We start from the raw sequence: 27,571 nt of genomic DNA on the forward strand, positions 1-27,571 counted from the left end.
GAATTTTTTTTTCAAGATCTTCCTTGATTCTTTGGTAGATGAATAAAACAACATGAATGAATTCCGTAAATTTATTGTTAATTTTTATATCATTCAAATTCATTTCAATTATAAAAATACAACCTAATACTATTTGAAAAAAATACAAATATATTGTCTGTACCAATCGATTTATGAGATGGAAGGTTAACTACTGCGTACCTCACATTTCTCAACAACTCACATGTGGTAACAAATACAAGGTAACAACATTATTCTTATTTCAATCTACTTGGTTGTTCATCGTTAAAGATATACTCCACTACTTTGAGAAAAATTCATGTTAAAAAAGTCCAATAATTAACAGGAACAATCTTAGGAATTGGGTAAATTTTTTGTCATTATTCTTGATAAAATAATAATAAAAAATCACTATGCATAATACCATAGCCACCTCTAATACATGATAATACTCTATGCATCTGGATAGTATAGATCACGAACAAATAATAAGGAAACTTGATTCTACAATCTTCAATAAAATAATTATATAATTGAATATATTCTGCACAAGAAATGTCAAAACTTCAAAAGTTTCAAGTAATGGTTTTTTGAAGAAGTGAGAATGTTTTCAAATAATATATATTCTGTTACTTTCATTAAATTTTTGAGCCATCTTAACTCAGTAAATGGAGCATATTTTATAATTTTTATCACTCATTTATTTTAAAACACAACTGGAATTTTTATTTCCACAAATGGAAATTGTACGTGTTGGCATCAACTAAATGCATTTTCAATAATAGAACAGGCAATGATTGATACAGTACTGGTACAGTAGTTTTAATAATACAATCTATACAGATATCACAGTTTTTCGTGTAGAAAATGTTATTTCATGTTGAAATAAATAAAAACCACCCATAAAGCATGATGTTAGTGTTATTTGTTATTCAAAACATGACTTTCTAAGTCGTAAGTTAATAGTTTATAGTTTATAAAATTTCATTAAGCTCACATTGACATCGATGTAAGTTTGATACAACATTGTATAAAATACTAAGTACAAAATAATATACACATTTATGATGTAATCTCACACTTTGGCAAAAATTAAACTATACATTTATTTTTTTAAAGCTCAGTTCACTACGTAATAGATTAACAATAATATGTACTGTAATAAGTAATAGCATACTCTTAATCAAGTACTGAAATCCCCGACTCATAGAAACAATTTTTTTTAAGATTAAATGACAACACTCTATTTGATTATTAGTATTTAGTCTCAGTTTATTCAACATAGTCATTCGAAATCACTCAGCAACAATCAGTTTGATTGAATACATTACCGTACTTAATAGAAGATCAAATTGGTAGACCGGGTTATAAATGCAGTATTTCTTGAACACGAGGTATTTATCTGTACCCGAATTACTTTAATTATAATTCACTTGATATAGTCAAAAATCTATTATTTCAAAACAACAATTTATAATACCTGAATGTTTCTAATCTTTAATAACATGGTGAGTTAATTATTTGGCTATGAACTAGATTGAGCACAACATACAATTAATTAGAAGGCTATCAGAATAATATACCATTTATAATACTCTGTTCATCTAATTGAACAATTCATATTTTTTTATCAATTTGGTACTGTGTCTTGAAGGTCTTCTTTATAATCGACTAAGATTTTAGTATCCTGATCTCATATTCAGAGTAATAATAATAATTCCCCAATTAAAAAAGTGTTTCCAATGTGGAAAATAATTTGGCTCTAATCAGAAATAAAATGTTGAATTTGCTTCGAAATTCCTTTTTGTTAGTCAGGGTAGGCCTAGACGACTGCGGAAGAAAGTTTCTATTAAATCTTTTTCTGAGTTTTAATTTTCTATTCGCAAGTGAAACTGGCTTTGAATATTTTTGTCTATTTTATAAATAATATGGTATTCCGCAACTTTTGCATTGGACAAACGCAGACACCTCTAACTTGATGAGTATCTTGTGGGGGGGGGAGGGTTGGTTGATTGTAGGCTTGGTTGATTGTAGGCAGGTGATCAGATGGTGAGATCTTCCCAGTCTTGGAGCGGTCGGACGGTCACTGCTATCCGGAACACTGTCACGTTCTGCAGAGCCTCTGTGCACTTCCTGGTAAGCGGATTCTCCTGCAGATCCACGTCCTGCAGAGAGGGACACTCTTTTAGCCTTTCGATGTCGACCTCTGCAAAATTGAACAGAACACAGCGTTAATTTGTGAGTTGAAGTGATTCATCATTTTTCTACCCTTTCTGCTCATCCAAATTGATAATATCCTATTATATTAAGCGAGCAATTTCTGTATATCTGTTTATATTTTTATAACTGGTTATCTGGTTATTTATGTTCAACGGATCTCGAAAACGGCTCTAACGATTTTCACGAAATTTGGAACATAGTAGGTTTATGATATAAAAATTCGATTGCACTAAGTCTCATCCTTGGTAAAACACGCTGAACGAAATTAAAAGGATAATTCATCTTTGGCTGAAATAGCTGAGACTTTCGTCGTCTGTGGATAGTAAAAAGTGAGCGAGTGATTCTGTGGAAAATCAAAATATCGCATGCCCGAAATTCATAAGCTGACGTATAGCCAGCTGTAAAATATAAACACGGTCATTTTAGAGAATTGTGTTCTGTTTATCAATAAATAAAAATAACGAGCGAAGCTCGGTGCCCAGATATTTTTAATCAAATATTCAAAAAGATGTAATAAAATACGGGTATGTGATTTAATAAATTAATAAAAATGAAAAACAGTGAAATCAAAATATTAGACGACTTTTTTGTCACTAGAATATCTTTTATCTTTTAATATGAATATATTTATCTCTGGCCACTCCCGTGTGGCCAGATAGACACATGTCTAACGGATGGACACATTAAACTGTCGGTCCCGGATGTCAAAAAAACAGTCATTAGGTCATGCCAGATCCCTGAAATTGATCAGTTGCGACCTGAAAACACTGACACCAGACCTGAGCCAGCCAGGTCACTCGATATTGTTATTATTATTTTCTTGGCATAATTTTATTTCTTGTAGCTTTGGTGAAAATTGTTTATCAGTTTTTCTGTAACTGTTTTTCAGTAGAGGTGGGTTTTCGTTCTTGCGTATCCGCGTTCGACTGCGTATGCGATTAGTCAAAATAGCAACTATTCAAAAGAATGAATCGTACTATTTGTAACATATTCGTTAAGTTGATATCGCATTCAGTTTTAAAATTACTGTAATATTAAATGAAACGACGTAAGGTGCGATATCAACTGAGTGAATATTTTACTGATAAATAAGATTTATTGTTTTGGAAAGTTGCTATTTTGACTAATCGCATACGCAACCGAAAGCGGATACGCACAAACGAAAATCCACCTTAAGAGGAATCAGAATATTATTATTATATATATTATTCATTCCTAATATCTGAACCCGTCTGTACAGTAAATTGATTGTTGGTAATATCTTCAAGTGTCTATAAGAAAATACGTCAATTCCCTATTGATGGAAATTTATAAGAAATTACAATTTGTTCAAATGCTAATGAATGAACTTTTAACTTTGTAAATAATAACCTTTGATATTTGTTTAATTATAATTATACGTCCCTATTAGAGGCCTACCGCATTATTAGGTAATTCTTAGTATTATGAAGTAAATTTCAAAATTGCTTGAATTATTGTGTTTAGAGTTTGAAAAGAGTATGGAGCAACATTTAAAAATGAAAATTCGAATGTGAATGTATGAGAATTAATCAATATGGTTCAAGTTAATTATTGATTCTAAAGCTAAATTCGGCCAAAGACAAAAATGATTGGAAGCTATATGAAATAAATAAGAAGCTATTCTGTTCTGTTTGATTCAATTGTAGGGTAATTATTGTTAATTGTAGGGTAAGTTACCTGTGATGAAGTTGTGGTGTGCGTTGAGCGTGGTGAGCTTTGGAGTTTTGTAGGCGACGTGTGGAAGCGACGTGAAGGAGTTGTGCGAGATGTCCAGTTTCTCCAATTCAGTCAGATCTGCCAGTTCATCTGGTAGTTTGCTCATCTGATTGTTCGATAGGTTCAGCTCTGAAATTATACAAATTAAAGCATCAGAATAATAACTGCGAATTGTGATGATGACTAGGAAATAGGTTCTGGTAGTATATTTATTGTGTTCATTAATATTTATTTCACAGGAGAGAAAATAAACTGAATCTCAATTAAACTCGAATGATGATAATTTTCTGAATTTTGCCCACATAAAGTAATCACTCATGATGATCATTATTCAAAATCAGCTTGGGAAGATTAGAACACGGAATTAGATTCTTCCGCCATCTATCAATCAATCAAAAATTTATATCAGCGCTTCATATACCTATTCCACCGCAATTATTTATCATCTATGCACATCTCCATGACTTGAAATTATTTATAAAACACTTTGTGTGAATCATGAGGAGATGGAGAATTATATAGTATCAATTTATTCTGATCGATAATGGTCGAGTAGTGTGATAAGATCGCAAGTATACAATAATATTAAAAATGAATATAGAATATGAACAAAAATTAAAATAAAACATATAAATAGGGAAGTTCAAATGAATTTACAGGAAATCTAATGTGTACGGTTTGTTGAGGGATTTTGAGTGTACTTGAGTTGTCTCTTTCAGGTTTAATTACTTGCAGTATCCTAATACCATTAATTATTATCATGTTACGTCTGTAGGTATATATATATATATATATATATATATATATATATATATATATATATATATTGTAATTTATAATTATTATTGCTCTGTTTCTTTTGTTTTGGTAATATGTTATTGTTTAGTGCTTATTATTGGATGAAATAGTTTTGTGTTCAATCATTGTCATATCTATCAGTGTATATTTAAGTATATGGAATTGTAGAGAACTCGTTCCTCGCACACAGGCTTTGTCCATTTGAGGAACCTTCTTCAAGTTTTGTATTATATTGTATATTGTTTGTACTTTCTAAGAAGAAGAATAAAGATAATTTCAATTTATAAAACATTTTCACAGTTTAAGAAGACGTTTCAATGAATAGGTTGTAGCTAATCAATTTCTCATATCTGACACTTTGTTAATGCTTTGAGTAATCTTTTTATTTTCACTATCAATCAAGATTAAGCCCTCGACTTCCGGGACATATTTCATAAGCCTGACCAGTCTTTAAAAAAATGAATTCAGAGTTCGTTTAGAAAAAGTTAACATAATTATTAGAAACTAATTCGGAGAAGTTGGTGTAACGAATTGGGGTTTTGGGAACTCATATACAAGCTGAAATACAGGAAAAGTTCCCACTGACAGACAGTTTTGGCTGTAAACCAATTTGGTATTCTTCCAAAATCTCACAAAGTAATTTTCAAAAATGTAAATAGAGTATGAAAATCTATTCCGGTTATTAAGTGAGACATGGTGGAGGGTGGAGGGTTGGAGCGTTTCTTCAGTCGTGACCAGAATTTCATGCGCAGAAAGTTTATATTGTACACTTTATAGATAGAATGATGAGTTGTAAAATATTTTTACTTCCAAGTTATATTATACCATAAGAAGAGCTTTTAAACGTTCTCAGTTGTTATAGTACGTAATGCTTGAAGGAAAATTACAAAATAAATTATTATAATGGAATTGTGCTTACCAGTAATAAGAGAAAACTTGACTGCAAATTTGGGTGGAATTTTTGTGATGACATTGCTTGATAGATTGCAGCCCTTGAGCTCAGTGTGTCGCATCAGGTGGTAGACGGCATCAGGCACTTGCATCAACTGGCACTCTGATAAATCTGCAACAATCCATTAAACAATACATTACCAACTAATCGTATTCTCATACATGTATAAAAATGATCAAAATTGTATGAGAAATGGGAATTAAGATTGATATATAGTGAGAGATTAAGAACGTGGGTTTCGAACAATAGGGAAGAAGTTCATATTTATCTTTAGTGGAGCTGGTCACAATTAGCCACCCTTTCAAAGGAAAAACAGTTAACACATATCACTATTTGCGCTATAAGATACATTTTCGACTATTTTGGGACAAATGTTCACATGATAATTTATTAATTTATTCTATCAGAACCATTCATTTTCAAATAAAATTGTAAAACATTTTTGTCGAGAGACTGAATAGAGCACTTACATAATATTACATTCAACTTCATATTACGCAACTGTATTCAGCTGTAGTTCTAATTACTAAAATTCGAACTTTCCTAAATCTAGAACATTCTCAAAACACACATTTTATAAACATTGATGTAAAAAGTAAGTTACAACAGGTGGTGATTTATTGTTTAAATATAGATTCTTTGTTGAATAATAATTGAATATTTGAACACAAAATAAATTTTATGGGTCATAGCTTTGACTATAGAAAGACTATAGAAAACTTCTTTCTATAGTCAAAGGTCATAGCTACCATAATAAAAGCGCTAGTTTGAAATCGCGCGCTCTGCAATTTTAGCCTACACTACTGTACTCAGCCTTCATGCTGTACGAGAACAAACCAAAAAATAAAACAAGCTAGTTATATTATTCTTATAAATAGGAGCTTCAAGATTCATATTGTAGAATAAAAATTAGTAAATGAATCAGCATACAAAAGTTACATTGAATATCTCACCGAGTTGCCTGGTTTCTTGAGCTAGTTCACAACGAAGAACAACGCGAGTCACTCCGCTAGCCATTTTGTTTTTCAAACGTGTCAGAGAAGAGAGAACTACAGAGATCGACTCTCGCTATGAGCTCGACTCAAAGAATCGACCAAACCTCTCTGCTATCGAGTATTTATCTAATAACTAACTATTCAGCTTCAGACATGCGCGAGTAAAAACACTTTGGCACCTACTTGCAAATTGCCTAAAAGCTTTCGATTAGCCTAATTTCAATGAGTGGTCTGAATTGAAGATTACATTAAGCTCTTTTGATGGACCATTGGCCTACAAGCTTTTTCCTCTTCCGTGATTCAACCATTTACTTGGGAGTGAAAAATACTTTGAAGCCCATCTTGGATTGCATGAGAATGCATTTTCCCTCACTTTCCCTCACAACTTCCCAAAACCCTACTTTTTCTTCTTATGATTCTGATTAGCTCATTTATAAATAACCAAACATTTATAATGAATATTGAAAAAAAATATTATTAGATTATTGCATGAAACAAGAAAAATTTGAAACTGAAATCTGATACGGTGATCTCTATAAAAATCTAGCCTTCTTTGAATTTTTTCGTATCGACATTTATTATTTTATTTGTCAACATTCCAATTGGTTCCAAATTTTACAGTAATAAGTATTTTTAGGTGAACCAAATAAAAAGACAAATTATTATGGGAACACTTCATACTCCACTTTTTACATTTATAGCCTACTAGCTCCTAGTATATGTACTTTATTATACTAGTACCTTGTTATCCCGTAATAGATGGTAGTAATAAATTATTATTCATGTATTTCTATTGAATAAGAAATAATACTAATAATGTACTAGATGATAATAATATCACAATTTTGTCACTTTCTCTACTACGAAGAATGTTTAAATATGATTGTGAAGCTCTAGGCATGTAGAATTCAAAAAATCTAAACAGTATATCAATCCAGGTTTTCAGATTTTCTAGAATCCTACAATTGAATTCTCTTTGATTTTCTCTTGCATCTTCATCTTCAATAGATAATATTCCATTTGAATTTCTACATACTCAGTTGCTGTGTCTGTTGATCAGTGCAAGATTCAACGTGCAATGCGCCGGTGTAGTCATGTGAGTCACAAAGTGGTCTTGAAACCAGTTGCCCGATATGGGGAAGCAGGATTTAATCTTGACTCCTTCCTTAGCCCTGACTGCTCTGCTCCATCATAATATATATTTTGCTAGTATCCGCGTATTACACTTCGCATAACACAATACATGTATACAACAGATGATATATAGACCTAACACATAGCGCACCAAGCATGCTACAGTCCTACAGAAAAGCTCAGGCATAATGATGTTAGCGTGATATCGCACTTGGTTTGTTAATTTGCGCATGTGCACAAATCAGAGAGCAAAGAATTCTGAGTGACTTGAAAGAAATATAAAAAGAGACCGAGTAAGTGAAAAGAGAGGGTTGGAGAATGACTTGAAAGAAAATGAAACATTTGAGAGAGATGGAGAACATTGAAGAGGGTTTGATTGATTGATTGAGTACTTCATTTATGTAGATTACAATATATACTGGCTTATACACTTATAAACAATAGATTACAATACAGCAAAACTATATATGAATTTACAAAATATAAACTAAGAAAATAATTATTGAGCTGTATATGATATGAAAAAAGCAATTTGTAATAACTATAGATAAGATAGATAATATTGTTATGCATCTACATAAATTGGCGGAGCTTTGGACATATCAAGGGTGAGAGAGAGGAAATGAGAGGGAGAGAGGTAGCTTTCTAAAGAGTTACCTATTATAACGAGGAAGACAGTGCAAAGATAACGCGGTCTTTGTCTTGTCCTTGATTGACTGTATTATTTGAACTACTCCTCCACTCCAATGAGGAAGAGATAACTGAGGTGCATATGTTCTTTGTCTAGACTAAATCTAACCCAAATTTGACACAATGCTTTGTTTCAAACTCGAAATGGAACGTTTTTGTGTCTCATCTTTTGATACTATTCAACGATTCAAATAATTTTAACATTCAACTATAAGATAGTTTATTGTAGATAGTCGATCTTTTTAGAAAAAAATTATTTTATATAGTCGATTTCAAAAGTTCTTTCAAATCGAATTATAAAAATAATCTATTTATTGGAAAAACTTGAATCTTTCAATTTTTTTTAAACAATCTTATCTATATCTAGTAGATATAGATTGTTTTTGAACAACTATTATTGGGATATCTCATGCTAAATTGAACCGAGATAAATAAGAGTATTTCTGCGGTCAGTTGCTCAACTCTAATCTGGTTTTAAACGATCTGGCCGGCGAATATCACGTTCCTAATTTTCATGTAAAGGGCGTCAAAATGTTTGGCGTCGTGAGGCGAGCATCTACGATTACACTTGAGGAGTGAGTAAAGAGATAGCAATGAACTCGTTTGCAGCAGCATGCAATCGCATAGGTCGGCACCTTCACGTTTTCTAGCAATTCTGCTACTTTTTTGTTTTGGCTTATTAATCAATTCAACCTTACATGTTACATTGCTACTGTGTTTAATAATATCTTATCAATTCAGCAAATTTAATACCGCTTTAATTACGTTCAGTTATTATAGCTATTACTGTATTAATAGCCTATTCTACATTATTTAAAAATTTCCTCAAAATTCACCATTATATTTGTAATATGAACTTAGTTTATAGTATCTTATGAGCTCAGATGAGAACAATTTTTATGGATAGTCCATTTTATTGAATCCGAATAGTTTATTGAGTCGTTACCTGCTCACTCAAATCACATGCTGGATTTCTGTTCACAATATCTTAACTCCTATAGATTCTAATATAAACTCCTTTAGATTCTAAAGCTGCGTATACACCAAAGTTATTAACATAATGTTAATAACTTAATCCTTATAGATTCTATTAGATTGAACATGACGTAGCATACACGTGATGAACATATGTGTTTGTCAAGTTTCGTTCAATCTAATAGAATCTATAAGGATTAAGTTATTAACATTTTGTTTGCAGCTTAACCGTCTGTTTTTAGTTCTTCCCACTACTTTTCCTGTAGACTCAAATCTTCCTCAACTCCAATCATGAGGCCTATTTTTTAATTGATGAGTATTGCAAGTACTGACATAATTGGTTTGGATTGGATTTGAGAGCAATTCAATTTATCGGTACAGTATTATGTTTTGAGTTTTCCATGTGACATGTCCTTATTGGGGAAATTATATTTCAGGAGACAACTAGCCAATTAGATGAGATGATCTATTTCAAATTCATATAATATATCATATTAACAACTAATGCAGGTGTAATGGAGATATTTGACCTATCTTAAATTATTTCAATGTAATTAGAATACATAAAAACCCAAATATGAAGAACAGTTCTTAGCCAAGTCACTCACATGTTATCGGATGAGCACGTTAAATTTTCGGTCCCTGCTGAAGTATGACTTCAGCAGTTATATACTATCCAGGCGAGGTGCGACCTTCCCTCAAGAGATTCCCCACCAATAAAAAGCCATTTGAATTTACTTTTTTGAATGAGAAAATTTGTTATTCAGACGAACTGTTAAGATACACAACCACAGAATATAGAATGTAATGTACATTCTAGAACGTAATTTACGTTCTATACTCTCGGTACACAACCAACTTTCATGCACTTTATCAAACACTAATTTCAGCAAAAGGTCAGCAAGAAATTGCAAACTGGAACAATCCGACCAAGCAACGGTTTGGCTGATAGCAGTTTTTGCAGGTGTTGTGAACTCGTGCGCGATTCGCGATCCATTGCAAAAAGTTGTGACATCCCATCCATCGACGTCCTTGGATGAGAACATTACATCCAAGGGAATTCATTGCTATTGTCCCTCGGCCCCTATTATTTTTCCCACGTACTAGTGACTCTATCCTTGTAAAGAAGCCGTATCCACCTTACACAGAATGGACGGCTTGGACCAATGCAGTAGCAGTCGCATTTTATCATTATCAATCTCTTCAGTCTTCTACCTGATGAACAGTTCTGTCACGTTTCTCTCTGATACGTAATGCTATTAAATTTTTTCGACGATTGAGCTGATTCTTATATTTAACCTTATATATTTCTGAAAAAAGTTGGAAAGAAATGTGTGCTAGTTGCTGGATAATGAACACTGCATAATAGGTTACTAATGATATCGTTTTTTGTGACTAAAGATAGTCGACAAATGTTCCTTTTTTAACTATTATTCAACTCATCTTGTATAGGCACTGCATACTTTTTGCACCATTGTGTTTTTTGTGATTTAAGAAATAGAATCATTTTCTCTTTTAATTTTTTTCAACTCATCGTTCCCATTCACTTGCTCATATTCCTTTTGTAATTTAATTTTAACCGTTTACGTGATTGTGCGTCTTGAGAAAAATTGTACAAAATTTCTGGATTCAGATGAATTAGGCTATATTATTTTGTTACATTAAATAACATGTGAATGAAACTCGGAAGAGTTAAATATACATTTGAATGGGCGAATCAGAGGTCGTTTCGTTTCTCGTTATTTTGATAAATGAGTGTCTGTGACTGACGATTTCAAGTCTTTTCATTCGGTAATAAATAAGGGAGCTTTGATAATATGGTCGTCAAATGAACAGAATCAGAGGAATGACTGAATTATCAAGTTGCATGAGCAGGTTTCAACAATCTTAATCTATGGAAGTTTGAAAGTGAGATATTAGAATGATATAGGATTCTTTCGCCAAATGCTTTTCATTTTTATCCATTCATTAACAATAAATAATACAAACCGGGAAAACTCCCAAAACAGTTCCAATCCCTAATTTTAAATTAACAGTCCAGAGTTCATGTTCATGTCATAATGTACTATTCTGACCACTTTCAATTTTCTGCTAATATTGATGTCCACATATGCTCTAGGCTTGTGCGTGTGAAATTAGGCGGATGATGATGAGAGATGAGTGGACCTACAGCTTCAGGCTTCAGGTGGGTTCAGAAAGCGATTTTAAACTCATAAATGTATTTTTCTTTCAAGTTTTCGAAGTAGGTAAAACTGAATTATTTATTGCCATCGATATAATATGAGGATGATTGTATTTATCAATGATTTTATACAGACATAAAAGAACTTCGTTCCGATTCCAACAAAGTTGCCAGGTCTTAGAGTGTACTTTCTTGAAAATGGCTACACTTTCAATTTCTTCCCCCTTATTTAAATTCGTCGTTTACAATAATCACAAGTGGTACAAAGTCATAAAGCAGTCAGTCGTTAAGTGAGTTTAGTGCTCTAAGTATACGTAAAACAAAACAGATTTACGATTAGTGTGTTTCGTTACGGGGCCCCAACTAGACTATTTGGCAGCTACCGCTTTTAAAAATAGAGACTTCTACAGCCAGCTGCATTGTTATTGTATACTGTATACTGTTGCATGCCTCCAACCTCCTCAGCCTGCACTTAACCGATTATTTCTATTTTGAAAGCAGCTTTGATCTCTTGAAAGCATTCCTGGCCCGATACAAAACCAATGAGAGGAGAACAGAAACAATAATGGATTTTCCAACACTTCAAGAAATATCCCTCTCTTGCAGAAGCCTTATTTTATGAAGATTTTTGATAGGTTCAAGGAAACCCTCTCTACCAAAACAAAAAAAATTTGGGCTCTAATTATACATACATCAATTACCTGTGTTTTTATATAATGCAGTATATTGCAACTCCTATGTAGGGCCCACAGTACTGCCACTTTGGAATTAAAATGAACTAAACTATATTTTGCCTTTGAATAACACAACAATTAAATACAATCATGTATGGTTTCAAAATTATACTAGCAGCAATTTTATTTAGACGCTGCAGTAAAAATTTCTTTCGAGTATACATTTTTTAATGCAGATGTGAGAGTTGCACACGGAATTCGGTTGGACGAGCTTTTAAAAGAATTAGATTGAACAATTCTTTGTTCTTCCATCTTCTCCTGGAGTGTAAATTTAATAACATAACATAAGATAACAGCAACATAATTTGTTATTATGTATTCTACTACTAGATTCTATGAAACTCGAAACTCAAATTTTCTAAGGATCATATTACTCGGGCCAACACTCTATTCATATTAAATGAAACTCATATTCTCCGGAACTCTGGCTGGCAAATAATCAGCCTTAGATCTTTTGATTTACATTGAAATAAGAAAACATTTCATCAAAACTGATAAACAATGATTAGACTAGTCAGTGATGGATTAATGATTGACTAATCGTTGATTAACGTTCTAAGTAGTTGTTTTATTCCAACGACCTTCATGGTCTAGTAGTTAGCGCACCCATCAATAGACCGTGAAATAATTAGTTCGATTCCCGGTGCTGGGCTGGCACTTTGAACCAGCAAAACAAACATTATATTGGGAACTGTACTCTCCTTCTGAGTGGCACTGTGAATGATTTGAGAATAGTATTCGTGAAAACTACGCTCGATATATTAGTGTACTCCAGCATTATATCTGTTCTCTTTTCTTTTAAAAGAATGGTCAATCTTCATTGAAAAAACCACTAATTACCTCAAAAATTATGACATTCAATCAAATGCTAATCTGAAACTACCAGACTGAATAGTAAATACTGTACAAATCCCATTAAAAAGAGAAAATAACTCGTGAAAATGATATGACAAAAGAATTGAAGGAAAATATTCCAACAATCCAGGAAAATGAATCGACAAAAAAACACCCGTAGAATTACAGGGAAAGTCGAATCTTCGAAGCCATTTTCCGCTATGGAAGGGGAAGATCCACCAATATATTGTATAAAATATCTCTGCTGTAACAGTGGTGAGTATTTGCAAAGTAATTGATAGCTGATAAATATACCCGGTTTGATATGTTCAACACATAAAAAACGTAGGTTGAATATCTATTTTAGTTTCCTCCCAAAATGATGACTGGCAAAAGTTATGTTTCTATCTTTTTATCTAAGATGACAATGATAATATTTTCCCATCAATGAGAAACGAAAAGAATTGATTTCTATTTATTTAATATTATAATAGAGGAGCGATTCACTATTGCTTTGTAGTATGATCACTCACCTACTCACCATCAGCTCGCAACTAGCATACACATTCACCTTATCTCTGCCTAACTCTCTTTCTCTTTCCTCTCTCTCCCCCCCCTAACTCTCTCTCACTCTCTCTCTCTTTATCTCTTTCATCTCCTCACTCTCCAGTTATATTACATATATAATAACAGTGCAGTTACAACACTCGGAATCTGTAACTAGAACACAATATCCGTGTTTTCCGTTATTTCCATCACAATTGCTGCTGCTGGACTAGATGCTCTGCTGTTCACTCACATAATTAAAGCTACTGGTATACGAATATCAACAAACAAGAGATAAAAGTGAGACAGAGGATGAATAAAAGAGAGAGAAAACACCAGTTACAATAGTTTTAGTGTTATAGTGCAGGCACTTGGTAATTGGTATGAAGATTATTTTATTGTGAGAGAGAAAGAGAGTAATAGTGAGAGGGAAATGTAGAGAGAGGAGGAGAAAACTATACAAGCAATTCCTTCACATTGAAGAAAGAAATGAGTTGAAATTTGAAGGTTATATTGGAGAAGTAACGGAAATACCAATTTCTCCACGATACATAACAAAAATATTCTCTCAAAATTATCAAATATGTCAGTTGATGCAACTTCCTATAGACAGTTCTTCCAAACCTCTCAGTATACTGTACACTTTTTTGGGTCTAACATGGAAAGAAAAGTTATGAATAGACTTAAGATATCAAAGTACATGATACATTTATGGTGTGGGTTGATTAAGTGTTGGTTGTTTATCGCAACGTTTGACAAACATTACGTATTCATCATTGAATACGCAGAAACGCAGGGACGACCCGAGTTATTGATAGAAGAAAAACCAAACTTCATAATTTTATAGACCAGAAAAAACCTTGAGACTTTAGGATTTCTTGTAGCTGGAAGGAAACATCCACAAACTAAAAAAAACTAAATATAATTTTTTTGAGAATCTTCATTTTCTAGTGTGTGGGTGTTTGAAATTGTCTGAAAGTCGAAATAGTGGATGGTCGATCAAGACTCTCGATTATTATTCCAGATTATTTACTTGGTTATCGGAGAGGATATATTCATATGGGTAGGCCCTACTTTATTTTTTGACCTTTTTCGATGGAGAGAATATTTTCCGACTTGAATTAGTAACTTCGTAATGCTGTTGACATTCGTCCCCGATAAAACTGATCAAAAATGACATCGCCTCAGGCGATCTCCAAGATCTCCAAAGGTATTGCAATGTGTGCATCGAGAAGGACTAGTGAAAGTTGATGAAGGAAGCGTAAAAATTGGGCTCCGTGGTTCACCATCCGCCCCGGCCAATAGTAGGCTCTCTTCTAAAACAGGCCCAGCGAGGCCCGCGCGTTTAGATCTGTCTGCGACAGGAAGTTTATTGAATGACCTGTTACGAAACAGCCACGCTGTTATTACGTGGGACAACTCGTGAAATGTGTACAAAATACTTTGGCCAAGTAGAAGAGAACATTGTTGTTTTGGCAGACCGATTGGATTGAGATTGCTAAGTATGTTGACGGTGAAAAAAACTTGCTGTGAAAATTGTTACAAAGCCTATTAAAATGCAAGTCAGATAAAACAAAATAGGTTCACAACTAGAAACTACTTTATATACTTGTAATATGATTTGTGTTCTAGTGAATAGAGTATTTTAATTGAAAAAATCATTGACCGAGCGAAGTGAGGTCTAAGATTCAAGTCGATGGTTTTGCATTTCTCTTTATGTTTATATTTATGTTTCTATGTTCCGCATTTACGGCGAAACGCAGCAATAGATTTTCATGAAATTCGACAGGTATGTTCCTTTTTGAATTTTGCGTCAACATATTACAACGTTTTTTGAAATGTTGTATTTTAAGGATAATACAAAAGGTAAAGGAGTCTCCTTAGAACACCAATATTACCGTAAAAATCAGACTATAGAATTATTCATCATAATTCAGCTGTCGAGTGGATTATCAATTGCATGCAATTAATATCTCAATGTAACTTGGTAAAAAAAACAGTTGTCGTGTGGACAATTAATTGCAAGCAATGAGGCATGCAATTGATAACTCGAAGTAGCTTATTATTTTCTCCCTACTTTTTTCTGCTTTCAACTCGGTAAGCTTGTGATGATAGTAGCATAGTTGTTTACAACAAATTATTGTCGATACAACAACCCAAACAGCCATTAGTTGTTTACACACCAATATGTCGCTGATTCGTCAGGACAGGACATAAAGCACTCTGATGGACATTATTAGAGGAAGCTGTGGTTTTTAACTGCCGAGGTCTACTATTCACAGATTTACTAGTATTGTGGATCCAAATATTATCATAAAGAAGGTTGTGGATTGTGTCCACTATTTTTTCTGTTTCTAGAGAGAGATCAAAAAATATATGCAGTAGAGGAGGAGGAGGAGGAGGAGGAGGAGGAGGAGAGTGGAGTAAGTTTGGATTGAATACCAATCTGTGGAGAGTGAGAGAGAGCATCAATTTATTAGAAAGTGGGAAAATATTGTGTTGGATTTCTCAGGAATAGAAACATGGAATTTCATTATAGTAGAATAAATCTCACAACTAGATCACCTTTATGTAGTGATCTCTTTCCACATGGAGGAAGTAATTCGATTAAATACAGGAATAAGAAATGTAAAATCAATTACTTTTGAGTACCTACTGAATAATACTTTTATGTATCTGTGACTTTTTAAAAGCCACTTTGATTATCACAAAACGTTTTTTCTGATTGAAGGATTGCAAATGAATGATTGATTATTGAAATGTCATCTCCAGCTTTTGTTTCAAATCTGTTGAAAATATCGGATGAAAACAAAGATCTTCGCTTAAACAAGAGAGAAAATCCATGGATTTTCTGATACCTCAACCAACGTTAAAATAGTAAACGTGCGATCTATTAAAAAGTTAATATCTCAATTCTAAACTTGCAAATTCTTCTATTCACAAACGACCTTGAAAATTGAACATTATGTCCTGTTCATTTCGTATTTATTGCTTCTTACAGATTTGAATTCTAATGGATAAGGCGTGGCTTGACAGCTTCTTTGTGAAGCTCTGTCAAAAGGGATCTTTCAATTTGAGTTTTACATCGTACTCTTGCCGGAGAAATTAATGTTACTGCGTTATGATTGTATAAGAGACCATTAATAATTTGTCAGTGGGGAAGATTGATTTTATTCAGTAGCAGCTTGCAGACTTCCATGTGAACTCATATTTAGCTTGTATTCATTTAAAATGAGTTTTTAAATCTCCAAAAAGTTACATTTTAAATAATTTACCATGATTTGATTTTAATATCTTCAAACAATATTTTCTTGGAACGATTTTCAAAAACTATTTTCTTGGAACGATTTTTACCCTAAAATAAGATTCACAGCAATGATACCTCTCAATTTGAAGTATCTTCGATCTTCCAATAAGCAGTTGGAGATTGGCGAGTGAACTTTGCTATCATTCTTGATATCTTCACAAAAATGGTAATCTCGTTAGAAAAGCTGAAATCATGTTCATTCGTAAGGTCAACAATACGGAAGAACGATTTTACGTTCGCTGAGAGCAGTCATTGATATCTGTGCAGAAGTAGAGCCTTATAAGCATAAGTCGAGGTTGCATTTATTCCAAATTAACTGAACCGGTCACTGGATATTCATACATAACAGTATAACAAAATATCGTTTCCAAGACTTTCAAAATGTCCCATACGTAGGCTACGTATATTTTTGTGTACTCTTCATATTTTATAGGGATGTACAAAATATATTGATGTTATTAGGAGAAGTAATTCAATTGTTCAAATTGTGATGTAATTTGACAATTTTTCACCAAAAAATCATGCTTTGGAAGAAGTGATGCAGGCATATGAATTCCATTTTACAACAACATGAACAGAAATCGATTTTTTGAGGATTGTAATGCAATATCGTAATTACTCGAAACTCCACACTTTATCGTAATTACTCGAAACTCCACACTTTATATTGCGGTAGATCGGCTCTACAAATTTCGTGGTGCATTAATGATGACAGAAATTTCGTAAGGTCTATTCTAAATTATGATTATGTTGCTTTCAAAGACCAAGTGTTGGAGAGAGGGGACATAAATGCAAGGTCAACAGCTTCAAGCTTGACCTCAAATGAGGCGCCATATAAAGGCAACAGAAGAGGTTAGCAGGTACAATGGTGTATGCGGAAAAATAAACTATAGCTTTTGATCGTTTCTAGCAATTGTTCTGTGATGGAATGATAGTTCATCTCATTTCCGACAGAAAACTCAACTTATTTATTTAGCTGAGGGAGCTTTAATCGGCAAATGATGAAGAAAACTTGAAAAGGTTCTATTAATAGGAAATTGAATATACTCACCATAGATGTATTGTGACTTTGGTTATATCAGTTACAGTATGATTGTCTTAATCTATCGTACAGAAATATCTTAATCTTTACTATAATAAAGGAAACAACTGGCTTATACATGTACGGGATAGGAAATAAACGAGTCGGAACTACTGGACTGATTAACTTGAAATTTCGCATATGAATTCATATAATTTACTGAAGATGGTTATAGCCTATTATCAGTTCTTCAACATTTCAATACGTCAAGTTTTCAGTTTGTCTATTTGTGCTTTAAGCATACCCTTCGGGAAAAAAGGTTACCAGCTAGTACTAATTAAACGCGAGGTTTTGTTACTTGAAGAAGTCTGCCAACCATCTGTCTTGTCTAATCTTGAGGTCGATAATAAATGAGGCCCACCACAAAGCTGTTCCAGATTGAGGAATACGCTCACGACCCTTCTAGTTGGAGAAAACTATTGATGGAAAAGTGGAAAATGACAACTGCTAGAGAAGTAAGATATTAAGAAGTAACTTGGAGTTCAATTAAAAACTGTAGATATAGTTCATGATTAAGTGTAAAGATAAGAAAAGTTTAAGATTTAAGAACGATTTCTTATTTTATACTCGCTAATATTGTTTCAAACATGGAATCTTTTTTTTCAGTTTCATTGACGACTCCATTCTCTTGATATGTTGTTATCAGTTACTTTCTCCAATAACTCGAAAGAATAATAGACCAATGATACTGATTCCCATTTTTAATTTTCAATTGTGTTAGATTAGAAAAATATGATGTTAACAATCATCATTTTTTCTATTTTGTTTAATCACGATGTTCAATCTACATTCAACAATTATGAACAATATCATGATACAATAAATAATATTGTAAACTCAAACACAATCTAAAAAACATCTGTTAAGATAAACTTTTTGTGTAACAAAACATATGTTGAAACAAACATAAGGATATCCGTGTATTAACATTATTACTGCCATTGACCCGTTGATAAAATCAGCTCTACTCATAAATTTCAACCGTTAAAATGATACAGCTTCACAAACTGATAGCTGGATCTTGAAAGTGAAGAACTGGTTTTATCACAAGTTGTGGGCGTCTTTTAATGCAACTGGATTTTAGGATTGATGTGTGGAGCGGCTTGATGTGGAGAGAGGAGAGCGCCATCATCTATTGGCAAATATTGTGAGGATGTTGGTACACCTCTTAGTAGAATCGGGCCTACATGCTCCTTATCATCGCTGAATGCATCGCGTTAATCAAACTTTCAAAGCCAATCTATTCCATTCCAACTGTCGTCACGTTCTCTTTGAGTTTCGAAACGGCAACGCATCTCGCTGAACTGGTTACTGGCTACCAACTTTACAGATAAACTGAAAGGATACTGCTGATGGTGTACTGATAAGATACTGAGAACATAATCAACGTATTGGAATAAAGATGAGAAGTTGGAAGGAGAAGATAGGAATTTACAAATGGAAACGAGAAAGAAGAAGATAGAATCACTATAAGATGAGAAGAAGAGATTATAGGAATTGACAAACTTGAAGGAAAAACAAGACTGGGAAAAGAAATACTGGGATCTGAAATGGAGATGATAATTTGAAAAAAATATATAGGAATTGACCCATTAGAACGGAACAGAGAAAAAGTAGGAGGAACTAAGAATAAAAAGGTGATCTCTTTCCTATCCTGGTCGACGCCTCATCGAATCCAAGAGGGATAATTTACGACAAATTTATCTGAAGACAACATAGCAATTTAGTTCATTAGCTACCAGCTTCACTAGAATCATTTCCTGTTGCTTAGCTATTTCCTGTTGCTTTTTTATCATAGCATTCAAATGAAATGGAGAGGAATTCTCGAACATTGGTCACGAATTTTACCAAGATTTCTCGCGTCTTAATCCTTCTGTATCACAATCCTTATAAAGGGAATATCTTATTTGAATCGTCTCTCTCCCGTAAAGTGATCGAGTAGTACATTTCTTTTACATAATAAATTGTTAAAGTGACCCTTCAAGTTATGAATATTTATTTTTTCAATTGCGAAAGAGCATATTAGAATAATTAAATTGGACTTCTGGTTATAAGTATTATATAAAATAGATCAATAAATAATCCATTGAACTCACCTGCACATCATTGAAACATCTCTTCCTCTCTCCTTTATCTTCTCCTCCTCAACCTCCTTCACCCCCTCCTCCTCCTCCTCCTCCTCGTCCTCCTCCACCTCCTCCTTCTTTTCCTCTTTCACTTATTCCTCCTTCCCTGAATAATTTGAATAATTATCCTTTTGTTTAGTCAGTCTACTCTCTCCCTTTCATCAAGCTTTTTCCTTTATTTTATAAATGTTAATCTGTTTATTACTTCTGGTAAGGACTGGAGATTGTCGGAAAGACATATTTTACAATACTATTCATAATGAGGTTATGGTTGATGATTGATGATCAGATTGTGATCATGATCCAGGCTTATCAATTTCATCAATAATCAATTTTGCGACAACATTGGCCAAGTTATCAACAGTAGAACAGCTGGGAAAGCTTGTATTGTAAGTAGTTATACAGCTGGGAAATATTACTGAAGTAGGTACCGGTGTAAGAATGGACAATACTAACACTGTAGTTCAAAGTGAAGCAATTTTGTTACGTGTGTGAGAAACCAGTTGTTCTGTAATTATTGAAACCCATTACTTACTCTTTGTAACACATCATCGCAGTCTTCACTTTCTACTGGACAAGTATTCCTTTCTATTGAACTAAGTCAATTATATTAATAATTTCTAGTTTCAAACTATTGCAAGTATTACCAGAATGAATAAAACAGGGTTATTTCATTTTCAGAATAATATGCAGTAGGTGAAACATTCAAATCGCTATGCCACTAATAAATATTTTTATCATATTATGATTTTCATCATGAATCCAAAGTAGCTTTTTGATGCAATTAGTCTAACATCGGAATGGAGGAGTGTATACGGTACAGAATTTGCATAATAAAGCGTCTATTTTTTTACGTCTTGGGGACCCCAGGATGGAGAGTATAAGACAAGTCAATATTCCATATAATATGCATATGTAATATAAATACACATATGGTTTGAATATAACTCGCTGTATGTACCTATGTAAAAAGGCTGTCCAGTTTATTTAAAACATAGAAAATACTGTGTATTCAAACACACAGAATGTCAAGACTTTGAAACAAACCCAGATATTCAGATGGAAAGGAACTCTTGGATACTATAAAATGTTCCATCGACTAGAAACGTTTTTAGTTGATTCTTGAATATTTTTATACTTTCCTGATTTTTTAATGTATTTGGTAGTTTATTATAAAATACCCTACCAATATAGCTAGGCTTTTTCTCAAAAAGTCTGCTATTATGGCTTTCTAGATAATAATCGATGTCGTGTATTGTGATCATAAATATTAAAATTTTGGGTTATACTGTTCATTTTCACATACAAGATTGTTTCATAAAGATACAAAGAAGGTACTGTTAGCAGTCCAAGTCTTTTAAATAAGGGCCTGCATGACTCCAGTCTATCATTTATACCTTCCATACACCTAATAGCCCTTTTCTGTATTTTGAAAACTCTGTCCAGGTTCTGTTTAGATGTGTTATCCCAAACTAAAATAGCATACCTCACATGTGACAATAAAAGACCGTGGTATGCTGTTAGGAGTAACATTTTGTCTTTCAAACTGGAAAGTTGCCTGAGAATAAAAACAGCAGAAGACATTTTATTACAAATTTTGTCAATGTAGGGGGTCCAAGTCAATCGTCTATCCAATAAGATTCCAAGAAGTTATCTCTTCTTCTTGTTTAAGTTGACAATCATTTATAAATACGTTAAGCGCCCTATCCTCATTCGGATTATATTTGTTCTTAAAATGAAGGAATTGGCATTTATTGCTGTTAATAGTTAACTTGATTTGGTTTAAAAATTGGACCATTGACTGTACACCTATATGGGCATTTATTTCTAAATCATCTAAAACTTGATTATTGAAGATAAGTGATGTATCATCAGCAAACATGCAGACTCTACCATTAATCAACTCATCTGGCAAACGATTAATATATAGTAAAAAAGCAACGGTCCAAGGATCGATCCTTGCGGCACTCCAGCCTTGACCTCTAATTTGTTTGAACTATTTTTTACCACACAATTTTCAACAACCGAAGTGAGCTCTACACATTGTTCCCTGCCCGTGAGGTATGATTTAAACCACCTAAGTTCAACCCCGTTTATCCCTACATTTCCAAGTATCTTCAGTAAAGTTTTATGATTGACACAATCAAAAGCCTGAGAAAGAGATAGATAAAGAATATTGCAGCTGCTTTATCTCCCGAATCCATCATATCGATCAATCCTTCCACCAGAGAAACTATTGCTGTCTTTGTTGATTTACCTTTTTGAAAACCATGTTGCTCATCGCAGATGATCTGAGCTTCATCAAGGTACACAAGTAACCTATTTAGCACTACCTTCTCAAAAATTTTACTCATTGTATTAAGTATACTGATAGGTCTATAATTCTCCACTTTTTCCCTATCACCACCTTTAAAAATAGGCAAGATTTTCCCCTCTTTCAGTTTATCCGGGAAAATACCGTGTTCTAGTGAGTGATTGATGAGATCAAGCAATGGATCTAGAAGTTGGTCTTCACACTTTTTGAGAATTCAGATTGATATCCCGTCCATTCCTACAGACTTTTTATTTTTCAAACTATCAATAATTTTTGATAACTCATCCCGGGTTACTGGCTGAAATTTGAAAGCATTTTGAATTGCATTGGCAGTCCCTGAGCTATATAGTTAGGAGAGAATTGATGAAGATAGAATCAATATTGTTTTCTATTAAGAATATTTTCTTTTTTGAAGAATATTGTTTTTTATTATATTGAATTTACAAGAGAAGGCTGTAAATCAATTTTAGTAGTAATAGCAATGAATGGAAGATTAGCTCTCTTTGAGGATATTTCTCATACACACTTGATAACTTTCTACTTAAAAACTTTAACAAGTTAGTTATTAAGTTTGAACAAATTTGATAAGAAACTATAATACTCAAATGAAATTGAATTTGTTTACAAGTAAGGACCAAATACTTCCTATTGAATGATTGAAAGTGGGCTATAGTGTGATGAGATTGAACAATAACAGTGCACCAGAGAGCGAATGAATAGCCAGCCGCTTTTGTAAAAGAAAGCTTTTTTCCTATCTTGAAGGTGGTTAGATGATTAAGTTCTTGCTATGTTAAATCCTACTGGAGAACAGAATTATATTCGCATCCACTTCCTAACAAAAAACAAAGTTAGTTGACGTTATTGGAAAGGGAATAATATTTATTGACAAAGGCAACTTTCTGCCTTTCATGAGGGGATGAATACAATGTTTTCATTTATGATGATTTCATGAATGGGGAGAAGAGATTGAACTACGGTATACAATCTAGATCTAAGACACACGGGGCGTGTACTGATAATACATTAGATAATACATATTGAGCTTTAAAATATTCCTTTCGGTTGAATGATAACTCGGCATACTCTAAATAAGGTGGATATTCTATGCTCTGCGTTAACCGATTCAATTCACTTTGCATGCTGATTGACTGCGCACTGAGGGACTGAGGAGGGGCCCGGCTCGGCTGGTCTTCTGATTTTCAGGCAAAGGCTAGGCAACCTGCTAGCACTGACCACGTGACCAGTAGCAAAATGTTCTTATTATAAAATGCATTACATAAATCACTCACTCCTTGCAACCAGACAGCGTAAATATGTTCGTAATCTTATGCGTGACGTTCTAATAGTTTTGTTGGAACGAATTCATGGAATTGCGTAATATCTGATCTGCGCCTGCACTAACACAGTGGACCACCTAATTAGAAGCGGGCAGGCCTAATTATTGTTAAAAAGAGAACATTTCTTATCCTGTGTTCCATCTTCAACTTCTCAGCTATTATTGTCAGCTTGTCTGTTTCGTGAAAAAGTTTATTACTTTATACCATATATGAACTTTTCATTAGATAAAACAGCGAAAACATATTTCTACAGACAACAAACATAATTCAGAAATGAAGCCTCCCACAATGAAGTCGAGCATCTTATATAATTTTATAGCATTCAAAGGAAAAAGTGATTAGTTCCTCTCTTCAATCTACGTAGCTGATGAGAGCTGATGAGACCAAGGTGTCACTAAATAATTGTGATAACAAATTTGATAAATAATGTAATAAGTCAATAATTGCGATTGCACACCATCAATCACTACCTAATTCAAGAGTTTGGAAAAGAAAATTCAACAGTCCTAGAAGTAACTCAGTTGATGATTTGATGAACTAGGATGTGATATACGAAATACGATGTAAAAATGAATAATTTAATGGGAATAATCATCAGATAATAATGAATTTGCTGTTCATGTATTTCAAACAAGCATTGATTTGATTATTAATGATTTAGAGAAGTTCATATATCATCGCAAATAAACTAAAGTCTGAAGGGAAAGATATATAAGATTAAGGTTGATTTTAGGAATTAGTTTCTAACAGGGAACACTGTTTTTGTAACACACGTGAGTTAACTGTTGACTGAAACTTAGGAAGAGACCCTTTTCCTCGATACATTACATCTTTGGATTTCATTTTTAAATCAAAAATGTAAACATAAGACAATTTTCAATAAAAACAAACAAAAGATACTGCTTCAAAACTAACATTTTCTAGTTTTTTTATAATAATCTTACTTTATGAATCATAGAAGAGTCCCAGACATTTTAAGTGGAAGTAGGTGATAAATAATTCAAGTATGTTTGTAAACACAAAATTATCAACTCAACTAATCCAGATATTTCTTTGTTCAAAATAAAGTTGCTCTTGAAAATAGACTGGCGCAATATCAGTTTACTGAAAATAGAATTTGGCTGATCAACATGAGAGTGCTTTGCTCTCTCTTCTACAAAACATCGTTTTGCGATTTCGTAGATACAGAGTGTTTCAGAGAAACTGGAAATTCTGAATTAATAATTTCAAGTAAAACGAATCTTTAAATAAAGTTTTTCATATCATTCAATAGTAAAAATAATGCCATTTTAGAATAAAAAATACCGTAACATTTATTTTTTGAAGATGACATCTTGCAGGTATGTTCCTTTTCTACGAAAAAACACACATACAGACCAATACCCAAAAACCACTTTTTTGGACTCAGGGGACCTTGAAACGTATAGGAATTTAGAAATTGGGGTACCTTAATTTTTTCGGAAAGCAATACTTTCCTTACCTATGGTAATAGGGGAAGGAAAGTAAAAATAACGAGCGAAGCTCGGTGCCCCGATATTTATATTAAATACTGGAAGTAAAGTGTACATCTATTTTCAACATGAAGCAAACGGTATCATATGAACTTTCTACAAGCTTTTCTTTTTTCATCTCTTTTTTTCCATCCATATTCTCATTCTTCAACACAAAGAACGCACACAGCACTTCCGAATGGAATGTTCAGTCATCTAAAATAATTAATCATTTACACGTATTTCACTTGAATGCAGCTTTACATTTATATCATTGGGAATTTTCTATGTACTATGTAGTTCTAGGTACTTAATGTTTGGAATAATCACTTTCGGTAGACGAGATAAGTACATGTTTTTGCTGTGCAAAAGATTAGAACAGAAGCTTGAAATTGATTTTAGGAAAAAATACTGTTATAACAAGTAATAAAATAATGTAGACTAACTCCATCAGTGATGTGCTTTCAATCTCTTCGTGTTCAGCACATACTTGATGTTTCCATGCATACGATTTCTCAAGCGAAATAATTGATCATCTGATTTTCCCAACAGCTTCAACCTAGATAATAGAAAGGTATTGCGCCAACCAAGAAGCTCAGGAGTTAGGACACATTGACCCGTTTCATAAAAACAAAGGAAAAATCAGTATTTTCTTCAGATTGGAACTACATTATGGTCTTCACTCCTCTACTTTCTTCACCCATTAATATTATTATTAGTAATTTGTTCGTTCATATTGATTCTATTGACATCGTATTTTTATTAGTTTCCTAAAAAAGGAACCAACGATTTTCATTATTGGTTGACTGGATTGCCACACAAAAATAAAGATATTAACTTCATGTGGGTACTGTTCAGGCTACGCGATGTACTAACAGCATCCTTTGGCAATTATATTCTTCAGTCACTCATCTTTTAAAGTAATTCATTGAATGAGTATTACATTTATATTTGTTCATAGAGAGTAGTCATGCTCGCAGGCAGAGCAGTCTAATCACACGAAAAAGATTGCAACCATGCTATCTGTTCTCCTTTTGCAAGGATACCTGTTTGAGGAGAGCTCTGCTAAAGACTGTTATGCGGAGCTTCTCAAAGCACTTCCTGGCGATTCGAAATCCACCTGAACCTCATCTCATTCATCTTTCATTATAATGTATCCTATTACTCACAAAGGAGCTTAGGTTAATGTGAGTGTCATGCTCGACAAAAAAAAAATGATATCTCGAGCTTAAACACTCTGGTACTCTGCCCCCTTTTTAACTGTAGCTCGTCTTGAATGATTTGTTTAACGTTCTCATTAGTGTCCTCTGTTTCACAATCATAGGTGTATGCAAATCTTGAAATAATTGAATTACCATATAATACTTATAATATACTTATATACTTATAATCTACTTATGTACGGCATAGCAGTCAGTTGCGTAATTCGACTGTTTATTTCAATGACAGTCTTGACATTCATCAATACAATGTATAAAAAATCAATGAGAGTGCTTGATGCTTCAATGACATGAATCATAATTAGAAGAAAAAGGTAATTAAAAGCAATGAGCTGACACTAAAGCAGACGTTCACGCCAACCACCTCTGCGGCCGCCAACTGACATAAGGTCCACAGTCTACTCTTGACTGATGCCTATACAGTGGTACCTCACACCTGATTCAAGGATGAAAAATATGTTAAGATTAAAAGATAAGTAATTAGAAGTAATTGAACTCACCAAGATTATTGTTCTCCTTGGCATCATTGCAGCGGCCGACCACCCTGATGATGGCCCGTCCGGCAAGGCGGGTGCACACCATCATAGGGTGCATGTTGTTCGGATCACTGTTCTCAGCATTGGTGATATCAGCGCCGAACTGCGATGAAGGAGGACGCATTTTCAAGCTGTGTGACACCTCTCAACTCAAAACAACCAAATCAAAGATAAACCGATCTCGACGACACTTCCTAAAAAACGATAACTCAACACACTAGACCGGAAAAAAGATGTGAATCTTCTATCGAGCGGTCTCTGATGAACGATTTGGAAGGAAAAGCGTTTAGCTAAGTGTCCACGCGGACTTTCCAGCACAGAATAAACGCGCCTCTACTTTGTATTTTGTTTATATACGATCAG

General features: G+C 33.4%; 1 protein-coding gene across 2 annotated transcripts; it reads right to left on the bottom strand.

The window, feature by feature from the left end:
- Nucleotides 1–57: 57 nt before the first annotated feature.
- On the bottom strand, nucleotides 58–27,571 carry LOC111059095 (leucine-rich repeat-containing protein 40). Of its 2 annotated transcripts, none has more exons than XM_022346711.2 (4): nucleotides 27,173–27,571; nucleotides 5,675–5,818; nucleotides 3,919–4,086; nucleotides 58–2,206 (listed from the first exon to the last, which is right to left on the bottom strand). In XM_022346711.2, exons 1-4 carry the CDS (start codon nucleotides 27,330–27,332, stop codon nucleotides 2,043–2,045), a joined length of 636 nt encoding a protein of 211 aa, XP_022202403.1. In that variant the 5' UTR covers nucleotides 27,333–27,571; the 3' UTR covers nucleotides 58–2,042. The 2 variants fall into 2 exon arrangements, with proteins under 2 accessions (XP_022202403.1, XP_022202404.1); XM_022346712.2 differs by lacking the exon at nucleotides 27,173–27,571 and adding an exon at nucleotides 6,661–6,803.

The sequence above is a fragment of the Nilaparvata lugens genome, chromosome 7, assembly GCF_014356525.2.
Source record: "Nilaparvata lugens isolate BPH chromosome 7, ASM1435652v1, whole genome shotgun sequence".
Lineage (NCBI taxonomy): Eukaryota > Metazoa > Arthropoda > Insecta > Hemiptera > Delphacidae > Nilaparvata > Nilaparvata lugens.